Source organism: Agelaius phoeniceus, chromosome 1, assembly GCF_051311805.1.
Source record: "Agelaius phoeniceus isolate bAgePho1 chromosome 1, bAgePho1.hap1, whole genome shotgun sequence".
Lineage (NCBI taxonomy): Eukaryota > Metazoa > Chordata > Aves > Passeriformes > Icteridae > Agelaius > Agelaius phoeniceus.
The window spans coordinates 70,331,272-70,346,936 of record NC_135265.1 but is presented as its reverse complement, the minus strand read 5'-3'; the positions used below and the strand labels follow the sequence as shown (position 1 = coordinate 70,346,936).

At 39.8% G+C, this 15,665-nt stretch overlaps 1 protein-coding gene across 1 annotated transcript in view; it reads left to right on the top strand.

The window, feature by feature from the left end:
• The first annotated feature begins 1,622 nt into the window (after positions 1-1,622).
• The window catches only part of EXOC2 (exocyst complex component 2), a 126,478-nt gene continuing 112,435 nt past the window's right edge, over positions 1,623-15,665 (top strand). Inside the window, exons 1-2 of the mRNA XM_054630018.2 lie at positions 1,623-1,774; positions 15,452-15,607. Of these exons, the coding sequence (XP_054485993.1) occupies positions 15,490-15,607 (118 nt within the window). The 5' untranslated portion in view covers positions 1,623-1,774; positions 15,452-15,489. The remainder of the gene's footprint in view (positions 1,775-15,451; positions 15,608-15,665) is intronic.

Here is a 15,665-nt window from a genome sequence, read left to right as displayed (position 1 = left end):
GAAACAGCAGCTTAAAATCCCTAAAGGCTAGGTGACATTTTCACAAGCAAAAGGTCTGTCAGCTTGTCCTCACTTAGGGGTTTAACACTGGGGAGGTTGACTCTTTTCAAGTTCAGGTTCCCTCTTCTTAATGATTCACCTATTTAGGATCTTTTACAGCAGAGGTGACTATTCAATCAAATCTGCAACCCAACTGCAGTTTGGCACTGAAATTTATCACTTGAGCTAAACCTAAACTCATGGTTGTTTATTACTAAACCTTCTGGGTACACAGTTCCCTTTATGGAGTCCCAGAAAAGTTAATGGGCTTTTTGGGCACAGGTCTCCCCTGTCAGAGGGCACTGGGCTGGGACCTAGGTACGCTGGGTGGGGCCTTCTGATCCCACCAGCCTCTCAAGGAGCAGTTTTCTTTGGCACAGCTGATGACAAGCATTCAATGAGAGAATTCAAACAAGCTGTCATGGAGGAAAAATGAGGAATGGATTCTTCTTTTCTGTTTTGTTTTTTTGTTTTGGTTTGGTTTTTTGTTTTTGTTTGTTTGGGGTTTTTTTTTGTTTTTTTTTCTTTGTCTCGTTGCTTTTCCTCTCCTTCCCAATAAGATTTTTGTCTGAATTTGGTTTTTGCAACCAAATATCAAACAGTACCAGCAAAAAATGAAAAAGGAGATCTCCTGACTCTTTCCGCAAGGAAAAGACCTTGTGTTCAGAATCCCCCCCAGCCAGCCAATGGGTTTGAAAAGAAACATTTTTACTGGTTTATCATGAAAGGAGGACAGATTTACATCACCTGGGGCTGACAGCACTGCTTGAGTATTTTTGCCTGAGCTTTTGCCCCCCATCCATCCTTCTGCACCTCCCCTCACAGAGTCACTGAATGGTTGGGGTTGGAGGGAACCTCCGGTGACTGTCCAGTCCAACCCCCCTGCCAAGACAGGGTCACCCAGAGCAGGTGACACAGGAACATGTCCAGGTGGGTTTGGAATGTCTCCAGAGAGGGAGACTCCATGACCTCCCTTGGCAGCCTCCCTCGCACCTCAGGCTGGAGTCCCAACACTACTGCTGGGTGAGTTTCTGCCTGTAGGGACAGAGATGATAATGCTGGGAGCATTAATTATCTGCTTGGGAGCAGTTTAGTTATCATTTATTACTGTTGTTCACTGAATCACAAAATGTGCTGAGCTGGAGGAGACCCACAAGGATCACCGAGGCCAACTCCTGGCCCTGCACAACACCGTCCCCAGAGTCACACCATGCATCTGAGAGCGTTGTACAAACACTTCTTGAGCTCTGCCAGGCTTGGTGCTGTGATCACTTCCCTGGGGATCCTGTTCCAGCGCCCAAACACCCTCTGGGTGAAGAACCTTTCCCAGATACCCAACCTAAACCTGCCCTGGCACAACTTCAGGCCATTCCCTCGGGTCCTGTCATTGTTGTCCTTGCCGTACTCAAGACTGTTATAATTAAGTTTGTATTTTTTCTTTTGCTCCTCACCCATGGCAGAACCAAACCCCACTCCCCTCGGAGGCCTTCAGGCACCCCCGCTCAGCGTTAGGAGGGAGGGAGGGAGGCGGGAAAGGGGCGAGGTCTCCGTGAGGGGCGGGGTCTCCGTGAGGGGCGCGGCTCGGAGCTTGGCGGCCCCCCCCGCCCGCCTCGGTGGCTCGGCGCTCGCTCGATGTGCTCGGGCGGCGGCTGGCGGCGCCTGGCGGCGGCGGCGGACGCGGGGCGCTGCCGGGAGCGGGGCGGCCGCAGGTGCCGGATGCGAGCGGCGGCGGGCGGTGAGTGACCGGCCCCGGCCCCCGCCCCGGCCCCCCTCGGGCGCTGCGGGGCAGCTCCGGCCCCTTCCCTTTCCCCCCCCTCCTGCCTCCCCGGGGCGGAGGCCGTCCCCCTCCCTTCGGCCTCCCCCCGCCTTCCGCTCCCCGGGCGGGGTCGAGCGTCCCCGCCCCGGCTCCGTGGGGACGGAGCTGTCGGCGATGGCTCTCGGGGCGCAGGGGGCGTCGCTGGGCTGCAGCCGTCTCCCCCCGGGTGACTTCCCGGCTGCAGCGGCTCTTCCTCCTCGCCAGCCCCCCGCCAGGACGCTGGGCGCTGCCGGCAGGGCGGGGGGTTCCTGCCGCCTGCGGCCTCCCCCGGGGGCACACGGTGTCCCGCTGGGGGACGCTCCCTGGTCGGGCGAGGTCGGGCCCGGCGATGGTGGCGCCGTCCCTGCGAGCCCGGCAGCTGCAGTGGCTCCGTGGCCTTTGCCTGTGTGTCCCATGTCTGACAGCGGCCCGGGGGAGCGCCGGTGCCCGCCGGGCTGCACGGGCTGGGCCAGAACTGTGCGAAGTGCCAGAGTCAAATGGGTTGGAAAAGACTTCCGACATCATCCACTCCGACCCATGTGAAATGATGGGGTCGTTCGGCTCAGTGAAGTGTGGGTGTGCTGGGTGGGGGATAGAGGGAATAAGCAGGGTAGAGAGGTGAGTCTAAGCTGGTTACTTGTAGGACTTGCTGAAAAGCTGGTTATTTGCAGGACTGATTTTATTTTTTGTTTTAGTTTTTTTTCTTTTTTGTCTTTGCATTTAGTTGTGCCGTCAAGTTTCAGATAGAGCTCCCCAAAATGACTGAGTACCTAGGCAAGTGCAATAGGAAAATAACAGGGTAAGGAACGTGGGAGGAATTGAAATAACATGTTGGTTGAGAGATGGTTGCTTTCATCCATATCTGGCGGGAGATATTACGCTTCTCTGAGACTTGGGATTTTTTTTCTTTAACTTCCTACCCAGTGCTACATTTCGGCCTAATTTGGACTGCCTTGCAGTCCACAAGTATCCGTGAGCTGGGTGACCAAACATCTTTCCTCTCTGCCTCTTCAATATCCTAATTAAGAACCTGAAAATGTTCTCTTAGCAAGGCGTCGACATCTGAAATTTGGGATGATCTTGTTTCCAGAAGAGAGTTTCCCATTCTGTCCAGTTTTACTGTTTTTTTAAATAGTCTTCCTCCTGCAATTTTGTCGCTTGTAGCGGGTACAGCTTCCAGCCATAGACTCAAAAGCTTTGAGTCAAAAGCCAATAGAATATTAAGCCATCCTAGCTCTGACAGAACATCAGATTAAACCTAAACTCCAAATATTCATTGTTTAAAATGTAGTTAAAATCATAATCTCACTTCAGTTTTCCAGGTTTTCTGATCATTCTTACAGCAAGTAAATAGTCTCCTTTCTCCGTTAGTGAGTTCTCTGTGTTTCACTGCTGTAAACTTTTTTGGTTTTGTTTTTGCTTTTGATGATTTGGTTTTGCTTATGATGAAGTTGTCAGAACAGTTAAAGGACTGTAAATAAACAAATCCGTGGCTTAGAAAAACAAGTCCCTTTTCTTCCTTTACATTTTGCTCACCTGAAGAAGGAATGCTCTATAACTCTTACTTCCCTATTTTTATTGTATCTTATCCTAGCTTGCACTGACCCAGCTATAAGCAGCAAGAGGCATGTCTTGTTGCTGATTTCTTTCCTGTGGATAGCTTAGTTTACAGTTCTTGTGGTTTATGCCGACTCCTTGGACAACAGTGTTTTTATTTAGGTGGAATTTCTGTTGTCTGCAACATCATTTAAAACAGATGCGCTTATTTTCATTATACTGGTCAGACTTATCTCAGTGAAAATTATTTTAAGTTGTAATGGTAAGGGTGGTTTTCTTTATGGAAAACATATTTTACAATGTGTCAGAGGTGAAGCAATTTAATTAAAAGATTGCTATCCAACAAACTTATGCTGGCTTAAAAAAAAAAAATAAAGTTGTGTTGTATTTTTCTGATCTTCATTCAATAAATGAAAATGATTTTACAGACTTGATGGTTTGGGGTTGTTTTTAATGCTCTAATTGCTTCTTAATATTTTAGAGCTGAGTAGCAGTCTAGGTTAATGAAATTCCAAGTGAATTTAAAAAAAGTAAAGTTCTAAGTCATGAACAGTACAAGAAATCTAAAATTGCAGGATTTCTTGTGAAAGTGATCAAGGGTTTTATGCTAGCTGTTGAGAGCATTTGAGGCAAAACCGGACAGTGAAGACATTAAAATCTGTAATTCACCAGTTGTTTTCCTGAGAAATGAATTAGAATGAATGTATTAGAATGAAACTGTATCTACTGATGCAATCTATTCTGTATTACACTGCTCTTCCCAGAGAAGCTGGACTAAAGCAAAATAAGTAGGTTGACTAGAAAGGCAGAGGCCACTGACCTCATTTATCAATCAAAACTTTCAGATATGTTATGTTGAACCGTACTTAATCAATTTCTTTCAATGTAGTGATATGTTTAGCTGTAAATTCAGTAAGCCTTAATCACTGTACTTGAAATGAAACATCAGTTGTGAGTTATTTTAATGCTGTTTATTCTGCGCTTTTTGGCTTTCTGACTTCACTTGAAAAGAAAAAAAACAACAAAGAATGAAAAGAAAAAAGTATTTATCTTGATAGGATGGTGACAGAAGACTGAATATAAAAGGTGTTCTTAAAACATAGATTCTGACAACTGTGGAAAATATCCATGAAATAGTACAGTTAGAGTTTTGTACATTTGTACACAAAAGCTTGTGAAGCACTCAAAATACACTCCCTGCATGTATTTTGAATGCCTATAGGTCACTATTTATTTATACAAACAGGCAAAGAAAACCTTCTGCAAGAGAAGTGAGAAGTACTTCATTTTACTGTCAGGGACTGGAAAATAGCACTCAGAGAACTGTGGATGTTTCAGTGAATTTACTTGCTATGTGAGTTTTTCAGGCAGAGCGGAACCTACTGCTATACTTGAAGCCAGTTGAATGTTCAAAATCCAAAAGCAGCTGAATTAGTATCTTTTAGCAGAAGTCAGATGTTAGCTCTTCAGCTTAACTTTGACCTTCTGTCTTGGACCACCTACATTCTGTAAATCTGGGCTGTGCAACATTGTCTTTCAAATTACTTTTCCCAGGGGAGAAATATGGTGTTTGGTAATGGAGGGAATCTTGTTTGTAAAGGTGCTTGGAGGATGAGGGATGATGAGACAGCACATGCACAGCACAGTCACGTCAGATTTATTTTTCATCTTTTGTGCTGAACATGAAAGCAGAGGTCTGTGTTTACAGCTTGCATAGTGTGAGTTCAAAAATCTGGCTGCTAAAAAATTTTGTGCTTTACTCTCAAAATTATTTTAGGGAATTTCCATCAGTATTTCTGTTCAAACACATGTGGATTATTCTCCCAGTGTTGAAAGTTATAAAGAGAAGGGACGGGCAGCAGGGAGAAAAAAATCATTCTTGTGATACCCTGGAGAAAAAAAACAAACCTCCAAACCCCCCTGAAGGAACTTCCCTAGACACCAAGTAATGACAGAAATGCTTGTAAATAATTATTTATCGTGTGATTGCCGTGTTACAGGCTTTGCATAGGGAAAGGTAAGATACGTGTTTAGTATATTAAATAACACCAGGTCATACACTTCACTCCTCTGGAGAAATTCTTTGTAATTGTACTTTTTATATTATTTTGGAACTATTTAATGATTTTTCTCCAAAAAGAACTTGGTCTGTGTAGCCTTTCCTTGACTACTGACGTTACTAATCTGCAGAAAGTATGTTCAGCATTTTCATTAGAAAATACTGTGATTATGTCTGGTGATGAGTGTGAAAGCCCATGTTTCCTTTCTAATTTTGCTTGCTTTGTTTTTAAGGAAAACAAAGTTTCTGAGACACCAAGTCCTTAAGGGGTCTGATTTTCCCTTGACCTTAACAGAACTGCAGATTCCCAGATTTTCAGTTTTATTCTCAAAGACTATGCTTAGGCTATATTGTGCAGAAACCAGTGGGGTCTCTGACAGTGTAAAAGTGTCTGTGGATCAGATTACAGTATAAATCAAGGATTTTTAGGTATATTTAGACTTGTATTTTTTTTTCCTTTGACACTGTTGATAACCCAGAAGCGATGTACCCCTATGTTTGGAAGTTCATCAAAAAGCCTGCATTAGTTAAAAATTAAGACTATTTTAAGTAAAAGTTCCTTTTTAGATAGCCACTTTTGCGTTGAGGATAAACTAAACTAATTTTTTTGAGATACTCATGAAATGTCTCAATTAAAAAAGCAATTACTTTCAGTTTTCTGTTTGGGAATTCTGTGAGTCTTGTGACATTTCAAATCTCACAGTGGTTTCAACATGTATACCTTGGTTCTTGCTGGAAAACTGTGCATTGAATTTTTGGCAAAAAATTCAGAAGCTATGTATATAGCAGATGGGTTCTTTGCATGTTTCCTTACAAGAGAAGGCAGGGGAGATTGTGTTTCTCACAAGACAACCTCACTACTCTCTAAGTGTGATCACTCCATACAGGAGATGGGATTTTGGGCAGACAAGTAGAAATGAAGACTCATAAGGCAAAGAGAGGCTTTTGTTAGAAAAATACCTGTGCACACAGTCTGTCAGGTAAGTATTGAGTGTGTGTTGGACCATGTAAATTGAGAAAAACGCTCTAGCATATGGCTTGAGTACATATGTGAGCAAAGGCCAGAAAGAGGTGTTGGGGAGAAAACATGAAAAATACTAGAATCTCAGTAACACAAGTGTATGTCTCATCTTTTAAATAGTTTTGAAATAAAAGGAACTGCTAAAATAGTCACACAGTAAGCGTAAGTGTTGCAGTCTTGCATACAAGCATCCAAGTTAAAGCTTCGACCATGTGAACTGTGTAATTACAGTGGTTATATAGTGTTTTTATAAAGAATATTGTATATAGTTACAGGGCTTAGAAAAAAAATCTGTGGTGTCTTGTTTCTTTTTTCTAGAAAAAAAATTCATCCCTTTGGGATTCATTTAGTTTATTTTTCTGAACTTCTGGATCTTTCTGAATGCATTAGCATAAACATATTTGAAAGATTTTGATGCTTGAAGTATTGTTTTCAAATTTCTGCCTGTGAATAACATAAGATTAAATGATAATGAGATATTAAGACTTTTTACCATTTTCCTATTAATTAAATGATGTACAAAAAATTAATCATAACTTTGGAACAAAAGAGGAATGAATGGCTTAACTGGAAGAGAGTAGGATAATGACTTCTGGATGAAGCAAACATTGTGGAATGTTGGAGGTGGAAGCAGATGTAGGAAGATGTGCTTTGTGAGAATTTAGAAACTAATGGGAGATTTATGGCCATCTGTGATATGGTTTTGTATAAAGCTGAGTTGACTTTTTTATATATATGTTTATATATAGATGTTTAGGACTTTACAATGTTGCTAGATTGTAGTGATGTGTCACACAGTAAATACGGAAGCTTTTAACAAGTAGATGAATTAATTTCTGGGGAGTTGCAATGTAATTTATAAGGAAAGTAGCGGAAATTTTGGGGAGAAACATCTGTGTTCAAACTTTCTTTAATTATATTTCCTTCTATACTATTGACCTTTTCTAGGCAAGCCAGTATGACCAAAATAGACATTCACAACATTTAAATTGGTTTGACTTGAGTCTTGGTAATGAATAGGTGCTGTTACATTGAATACATCAGCAAAACCATTCATTCAAGAACTGGTGTAAACCAGCATATTGACCTAATTAATGAATTGGGTGAATAAATTATTTTCAGTGTGAAGTTACAGAACTTTGAAGCTAACATTTTTTAAAATGTATTTGGTAAGGTGAAATATTTTTTTGGATTTTCCTCTCAAGGTTTTTATAAACACAGATATATTCATCCAAGTTTATAAGGCTGTTACTGACATTTGGATTATTGCAGTTTTGATGGTTTTGTTTAGTAGTGGCACTTGGAGATTGTCATTGTCACTTAGGTAAAAAGATTTTGAACTGAGGTGAAAATGTGACTGTGGTTCTGGGCTGTCCAGATGTGTATGTATGAAATTAAATTTGTGTGCTGGTGAGCTTGATGGGGGAGGTATGTGTGTTCATGGTAGCAGAGCAGAGGGAAGGAAATCTCTTTTTAAAGTCGACTCAGTGAAATAGATTTTATGAGTCCTCAAACATTTTATTCCGCTTTCTCTGTTTGAACAGGTGACATAATTGGCAGATGAAATTATGTCTGAGCTTAAAGAAACAAAGAACTGCCCCTCCTTTTAAAAGTCTCTGTTCATCTGTATTATAGACTATTGTTGGTTTTAATCTATTTTTAGTGTTTTGCTATTTTTACTTCTTGCTGCTGATGAGTTACAAACTCAGTGTTATATGTTGGCTCATTAACTTCCTTCAGGTTGTTTATGGTATATGATGCTAACAAATAAAACTTCATTTTACAATGGAATGTTTTTGGAGAAAATTCAGCATTTTGATGTCGTAATGTCATCTGTGTGGTTGATCTTTGTGGGGAATATCTCTCCCCTCTCCAAATAAATAACATCTCAGAAGTCCTGATGTAAAAATAGATCAATATATAGGTATTTTTCACATTGTAATTGACAGGATGCTGTAATTTAAAATGTACAAGGAAATGGATTTATACTAGTCTAATTTTTTTTTTTGACATGTGATAGATAGAAGGTTAATTGATGTTAAATGGATGCTTTGTTAGCCCTTCATCAGCTACTAAACTAGTACAGGAGGAGTGCAAATCATTACTAGAAAAGGCCAAGGCCAGTGTGTTTTCTTAGCGAGCTTTATAGGTAGGTCTTTTTTCTTTTCCCTTCCTTCTTTCCCTCCTTCCCAAGCACACAAAACATAACCAGCTGTAATGATAGGAGGAGAGAGCAAGCAATTTTTCTAAACACACACACACACACACAGACAGTCGCACTCCGGCCCCCCTCTCTCTCCCCTCCCCATACCCCAGCAGAGTGACAGCTTCTAGATGTTGCGTGCGAGTGAGTTCAGCTGGTGCTGTGTGGTCTGGGTGTGTGGTCTCCAGCTCAACCGAGAGGCTGCTAACAGGGTGGATGAGAGAGAGCAACACTGTTTACTTTAATTTATTTCGGATGCCGGAACTGTGCCCGGAGTTTCTCCCAAGCCGGGTTCCACCGTCAGCGGTGTCAATCCCTCGCAGCTGCAGCCCAGGCTGCGGCGGGCGGTGAACTGCTCTGCCGCGGGCTCTCCCAGCATCTGCCCCGGGTCCGAGCGTTTTAATCCCTTGTGACTGAGAAATGGTAATGGCATCGCTGAGTGCTGTGATGATTTTGCTTTCACTACGACAAGATACATGGCCATGAAGATGTACCTTGCTGGGTTAAGGGACCTCTGGGATACTGAAGGGAATCTGCGAAGATGGTTGTGGTGAAAGCAAAACTGCTGCGCTCGTTCCTTGCCCACCCTAAAACTAAAATGTCTAGTGTACCCTTTGTGGCTGATTAGAATATTCAGGAGCCTTTTGAAAAAGCACAGAGTATCATATTATGTCATTTAATACTGCAAGTCTTCTTTGTTGTTGTTTGCCCTCTCCGTCACAAAACTTGCACATCTTCCCAAATTGGAACTGATTTTTGGCATGTAATGTTGTAGGTTAATATGTTTGTCAGTGTTAATATTGGCTTGAATCAACATGCCGGATATGACAGGGCAAGACAAATGAGGCTTTGTTTTTTCTGTGTGACAGTGAAATTACCCACTTTTTTATGTTTGTTCATCTTTTCATTATAAGTAGCTTAGTGGTGTTATGAAGAGTTTCTTTCCCCCTAAATGTAAGATTCGTGAGCGCTTCTTGTTTAAATTGACAAGTCTTCTTTTATTATTTAAATAAACATGCATAGATTCTTAATATCACTTGGAATTTCAGCATTGTTTAGCTTATTCACTTCCCAGTCTTTTCTGGCAGGCTTGCAGGAATGGACTTTATATTATTAATGCAGTGTTGAAGGCTGTGGCAATTCTAGGGCACTGAAGATCTCCAGAGGGGTTAATAAATGTCAGTTATTTTCACAGTGCTGCTTTTTGGATGCTTTTAATTCTTGGTTTATGTAGATTGTCTGCCTGAATTTATATTGTTGGGAAGATAAAGGACATAAAAGGTTGTAGTAGTGTTTTTCATCATTTTGTAATGGTTTTGAGTACAAACATCCAGGAAACATTTTGCTTTGTCGTTCTTCTTGGGGTCATTTGCCGTGTCCCTTCACTGACTTTGTCATAGTGTGTTGTACTCAGGAGACTCTCTGGGTTTTCTAGTGAAAACAAATTATTAGATTTATGTACTAGAAGCACAAGTTTGTGTAGTTTAAGGTTAAAAGGCCATCACCTACATTCTGGAATCTGAGTATTTATTGCTTGTTTAAAAAGGCATGTCATAAATCTTTTCATTTGGGAATTATTCAATACTGTGATGTTACTGTAACTCACTGTTTTCAGGTTGGTTTTCTTGTGTTTTTTGTTTTAAGTAAACAACATCTGAAGCATACCGTGAATTTGCACATGGGTGATGCTTTGCTGTTCCTGCCTCACCATTTTTTAAATTGTATTCTATCACATATATATGATTAAGAACAAATAAATATCTGATACCTGAAGGTTTAAACACTTTCTTGTAACTTAGACTTTCTCAATGATGACAAATTAGGTTTTTCTTCCCTCCCTTCTTGACAGCTTTGATTCCCTTTGCTAGATGACCACGAAACTTGGCATTGACTTTGAGTCTGCCTTCCTCCAAGAGAATCTTTTAAGTTCAGTGTCTGTAACAAAGTATCACTGAAAACTTTATTTAAATTGAATTTTGAGTCACTGGAACCATCTTGCTATTTTGTTTTAGAAGTCAGAAACTCTGTTTTAAAACACTTCAACTGCTAATTTTTCCCACTGGTGAAATTTGTAAGGTGGCAGCATACTGCTACTTGTCTTCAAAGTTCCATGCCTTCAAGATGTTTGTAGTTTCCCTTTGGGATTTGAAATTACCAGCCAATTTAATAACCTTCAATCTTGAACTTTGGTTGTTCATGTATTTCTTATTTTAGTGGTACTTCCAGAGTGTAATAAAATGTAGAAAGTAGTTTGCTTTACAGAACAGGTATGGTAGCTCTTGGCATTTTATTTTGGGTCCGTTCTGTGTTTGCCATTGGAAGTTGAATGAGGAAACCTATAAAAGAACTCTCATTTCAAAACAACGTAAAACTGAAGGCTTACAATACTAGAAAAAAACCAAAACCAAAGAGACTTGTGCTTTCCCTTATACTGGGGCATATTTCATTGCTTCATTATTTACTTTCAAGTGGGTTTTCTTAGGATAAAGATGGAAGATGTCCTCTCTTTAGCAAGCTTTTAATGCTCAGAATTGTCTGGATTTTTTTTTTTTTAACCAAACCTTTGTGAGAGGACAGTTTATTTGAGAAACTGGTGCAAAGACAAAGATGCTGTTTATGAAAGGCATTTTTTCAAGAGTACTTTGTAGTAGGTGGTCTTTGCAGAGGTTTTCTAACTCCTTGTGCTTTTATTACACGAATTATGACAGAATAATAGAATAGTATGGGCAAGATTGTGGGAGCAGTTAATCAGATATCCACATTAAATTGTTGGGGAGATACTGAGAGGAAATTAGGTTAAAAAAAAGGGTGGAGAGAAGTAAAGAGGGAGAGAGAGCGCTCTGCAAATGTAGAAGATTGTCCATTGTAAAAAACAGTCTTGTTGAAACCTCTTCAGTGAGCCTGGCTCCTGAGAGGAGAGATCTTGTATAGAAACTGTCTTTCTGCACCCTTCTTCTTGTCTGCATGAGAATCAGTCTTTCAGGAAGAGGGCTGTTTTAATAAAAATACTATTTTATGTGTAATACATGTTTTGTAAAGAATAGATTTTGTCTTTAGGGAAGCATACACAATTGCAACAAAAGCTCAGAATTAGGTGGTTGTCATGTTCTCTGAAATGAAAAAGTAATTTTTTGTCAGATTTGCCTTAAATATTTTTTAAGAAATTTAGGAACTTGCCACAGCAGTATAGTGGCAAGGCTTCTCAGTAAGCGCCTCAGTCATGTTAGCTATGGACATCTGTCCTAAGAAGGAGAGGAAATATTATAAATGAATTGAAGGCTCCCAAGCATTTTCTTGATATTTATAATAATGGCATATTACAAATAGTTCCACTCTTTGAAATAAATGAAAGCATTTGCTGTTTAAAAATAATAATCAGAGAGCATCTCAGTGTTGTAGTGCTTTGAAATGCGTTGAGATTTACTGTGGTATTCTCATTCCAGTGAGGTATTTTAAAGCAATTCTGCAGTAAGTATGGAAATACTTTAGAAGAAATACTAGATCTCAGGAGGCTCAGCGTTTTTATTACATTTATTTAGCTCATCATGAAGGGGGATCTAGTGCTGATTTCTGAAATCCAGAAAAAGATGTTGTAATATTACTTTTGAGTTTTGGTAGTGAGACAAGCCAATTACCTGTGTGCCTGGGTATTTTGAAAGCAAGAGTAGCTGCAATCCAAGGGAACTATAACATTTGGGAGGGGGTCAACCAAACAATACCACACAAATAATACCACAGTAGCTTCTATTTTACTTGTTTTTCTCAAGTTTTTTTTCCTCTCCATATTACCTGATGTTCCTGAAGATGGCTTTTTTATGTCAGTGTTACTGATTAATATTCCACATAAATATTTACAAAAAATTGCTCCAAAATAAAAGAGGTGTTTTGTATTGACTAACTGGTATCTAGACACGTGTTGCTTCCTGCAGAAGGTGGTTGTGTGCATGGAAGGGCCTAACACCACTGTTCCTTTACAGCTCTTGTGTATCCTTGACCTCTGCTGAGGATCTGTGAGAAAAGCTGCAAAGACTACATAGATGAGATTGTGAGGAATAGATGCAGCTTATTCTCCTCCCTCTTGGTAAAATTAGTTTTTCTCTAGCATCTTATTTCTATTGTGCTGCCCACTGTTTTGTTGGGCAGTGGTGTAGTTTTGAATGCAGCACAGATGAGAGGAAAGCTGGGCAAGCCTTATGACTCCCAAGATTAGGGATGTTGACAAAAGACAAGGTCTGTCTTTTTCACGTGTGCTGAGTAAGTGGATCAATAGTTGTGCAGATGATGTGTCTGGACAAGAAGGCTTGAAGTAGGCAAAGCGAGGTAAGAGGAATTACCAAAGTGTCTGGATTTGAAAGGAGGATGGAATAGTAACATCCTTCTCCCTCCCTGCTTGAACTTATGGGTAAAAAGTCAGAGGGACAATCGACAGGATAGGGGCAGAAACAGTTTGTCTGCAAGATGAGGACCTGGCTTCAGTTTTGAGGTGAAGCAGGGACTGTCTCTGTGCAAGAGAGGAGGGGGAGGAGAAGCCAGTTCAGTGAAAGAAATAGGAGTAGGCCACTGGAACAGAGCACAGCCTTCTCTTCCATAGCTGGAGATGACTGTCAGCTGATTTCTTTGTAATCTGGTGATACAGTTCTTTTCTTCAGTGCTGTTCTACCCTTATGGCCTACATCTGTTGACTACTTGCTTCTCCAGTCTCGTGTTGGTTTCATGTAAAATGTTCCAATAGTTTACATGTAAGACTCTTAAGAGCACCTATATAACTTAATTCCTTTTTCATAAGTTGGTTGTTTGCAAAAAAAACAGAGAAACCAATGATTTATTAAACACATTATGTAATTTTTAATGTTAAGAAGTATTATGAGGTTTGCCACGGAAAGATACAAAGCCAAACTAGATATGCATTGTGTGTGTTATCATGGGCCCTTACCAGCCTTCCTTCACTGCCATGTCCTACACTGGACATGGCTGACATAGTGCAATTTACTATGTTCTTGCTTGTTCAACATGAATTTACATCTGTTATTAATTGCACATTGTTCAGTGTGAAAAGCTCTCTGAAGATATTAATACTTCCGTTCAGGGTATCTAAATGTCTTTTCTTTGTTAATGAATTTGTTTTCAAAAGTAGCTTTTGAAATGAGTGATAGCATTCCTATTTTAAATATGTAAAACCAAGAAAGAGACATTTGAAAACAGCCATATTTATGGAATTGAGGTGGTTGTTTAGGCCCTCAGTATTTCAGAACATTGTGCAGTATTCCCTATATTCAGAATGCATTTCACACTGATTTCAGGTGTGGCTGTGGGCTCTGAAGTTGGATCAGAATTCAGAGTTTTGTTATAGGTGACCTGCTATGCATCTTTGGTATGGACAGACAGAGACAGGTGACCCTGTCCTGAGGGTAGTATTTGATTACTTTTAGCATGAGATCTTCTTTCCAGTTCCTGCCTTGTCTATTTCCATCTTAATTTTCAGTGTGTGTTCCAACTTTGGAATGTGAAGAATGAAATCAGCTGGTGGGAGCTTCTTTGATTCTTGTGTCAGATCTAGATACTACCAGTGAAAAATGTGGAGAGGCTGTATAGAAGCATGGGGTATCTTGGTACAATGAAAGTACTGTGTATATGCAGAAGCAGCTGAAACAAGTGTGTCTTAATTCTAGTATGTATTAACTGCAGGTACTTGGAAACTGCAGTTTTGCTGCTATTTATTGTTAGAGATAGCTTAGAGAGCTTCTTGGTTTCATGGACTTGACATTTGCAAATAAAAGTAGAAAATACATTTTGGTTAAAAAAAACAATAGCTAAGAGGAGCCTTATGAAGCTTGACTTATATTCCACATATTTTTACCAACCTGAACTTCCAAAATTGTTTACACTAAAGTGTTGTGTGTGTGTGTAACTGAGGTTTTGGAATGGTGATGGTATTTAATAAGAGTTGTAATTCAGATTATACTGATCATATATATATACACTCAGCTTCTTATAGGTGTTTATAGCTGCAGAGCTACACAGAGGAAACTGCTAATAAAAAATATGCATTTGCGATCAGTTGCATAGTAAACTAAATGTAGGCCACATTAGATCAGTACCATATTTGTGTTTGAGCTACAGAACTCATTAATGACAGCGTTAATTAAACTGGTCTGAGTTGACTCAATTTCAGGTGCAAAGGAGCACTCTTCTGGAAATACTTTTTTGTTTATATGTTTGGGTATTGTTTGTTTTGTTGATGATCTCTGCTAGTGTAGTATTTGCAAGTCATGTTCTAATTTCTCAGTGCATGTTAGCATTGATGCTTTATACAAATAAGTGCCGAGTGCTTCCTCACATGGGACTGTCTATGTCAGTAGGTCTTATTTTGATGGAGAAGTTGTCCAAAAATGTAATCATAGTCTATTACTTATCTTAGATTAACAGTTCTGAACTAAGGAATACAATAATAATTTTCAAATAGAAGTTGTCAGAATTCAAATGAGTCTATTACATAAGTAATTTGAAGTCTGTGTCTACATCTTCATTAAGCATTCAGAAAGTTTAATATTTCTCTGAATATACTTTTTCATTCAGAAACCTATATTTAACTTCTTAAAAAGTACAAAGAAGGTATAATTTTTCTTTATTGTTTTATGACTGTGTCAAAAAAGACTTTGAGTGGTGTTCCGTATTTACATTTGTATTTCCCTACAATTTTAGAAGAACAGGTTGAAATTATTTTAATAATTTTTATATAATTAATGGAGTTTTAATTTATTATTTCTTGATAAACAGATAAAAGCAGCTCAGGTTGCAGTAAGTGAAAATTCATCATGTCTCGAGCACGGCAGCCCCCACTTGTAACTGGTATCTCTCCCAACGAAGGCATCGCATGGACAAAAGTGACAATTAGAGGAGAAAATTTGGGTACTGGACCTACAGACCTCCTAGGTAAGTTGAAAAATCACCCTTTTGGTATGGCAGAAGGTAACATTTTGGATATGATTAG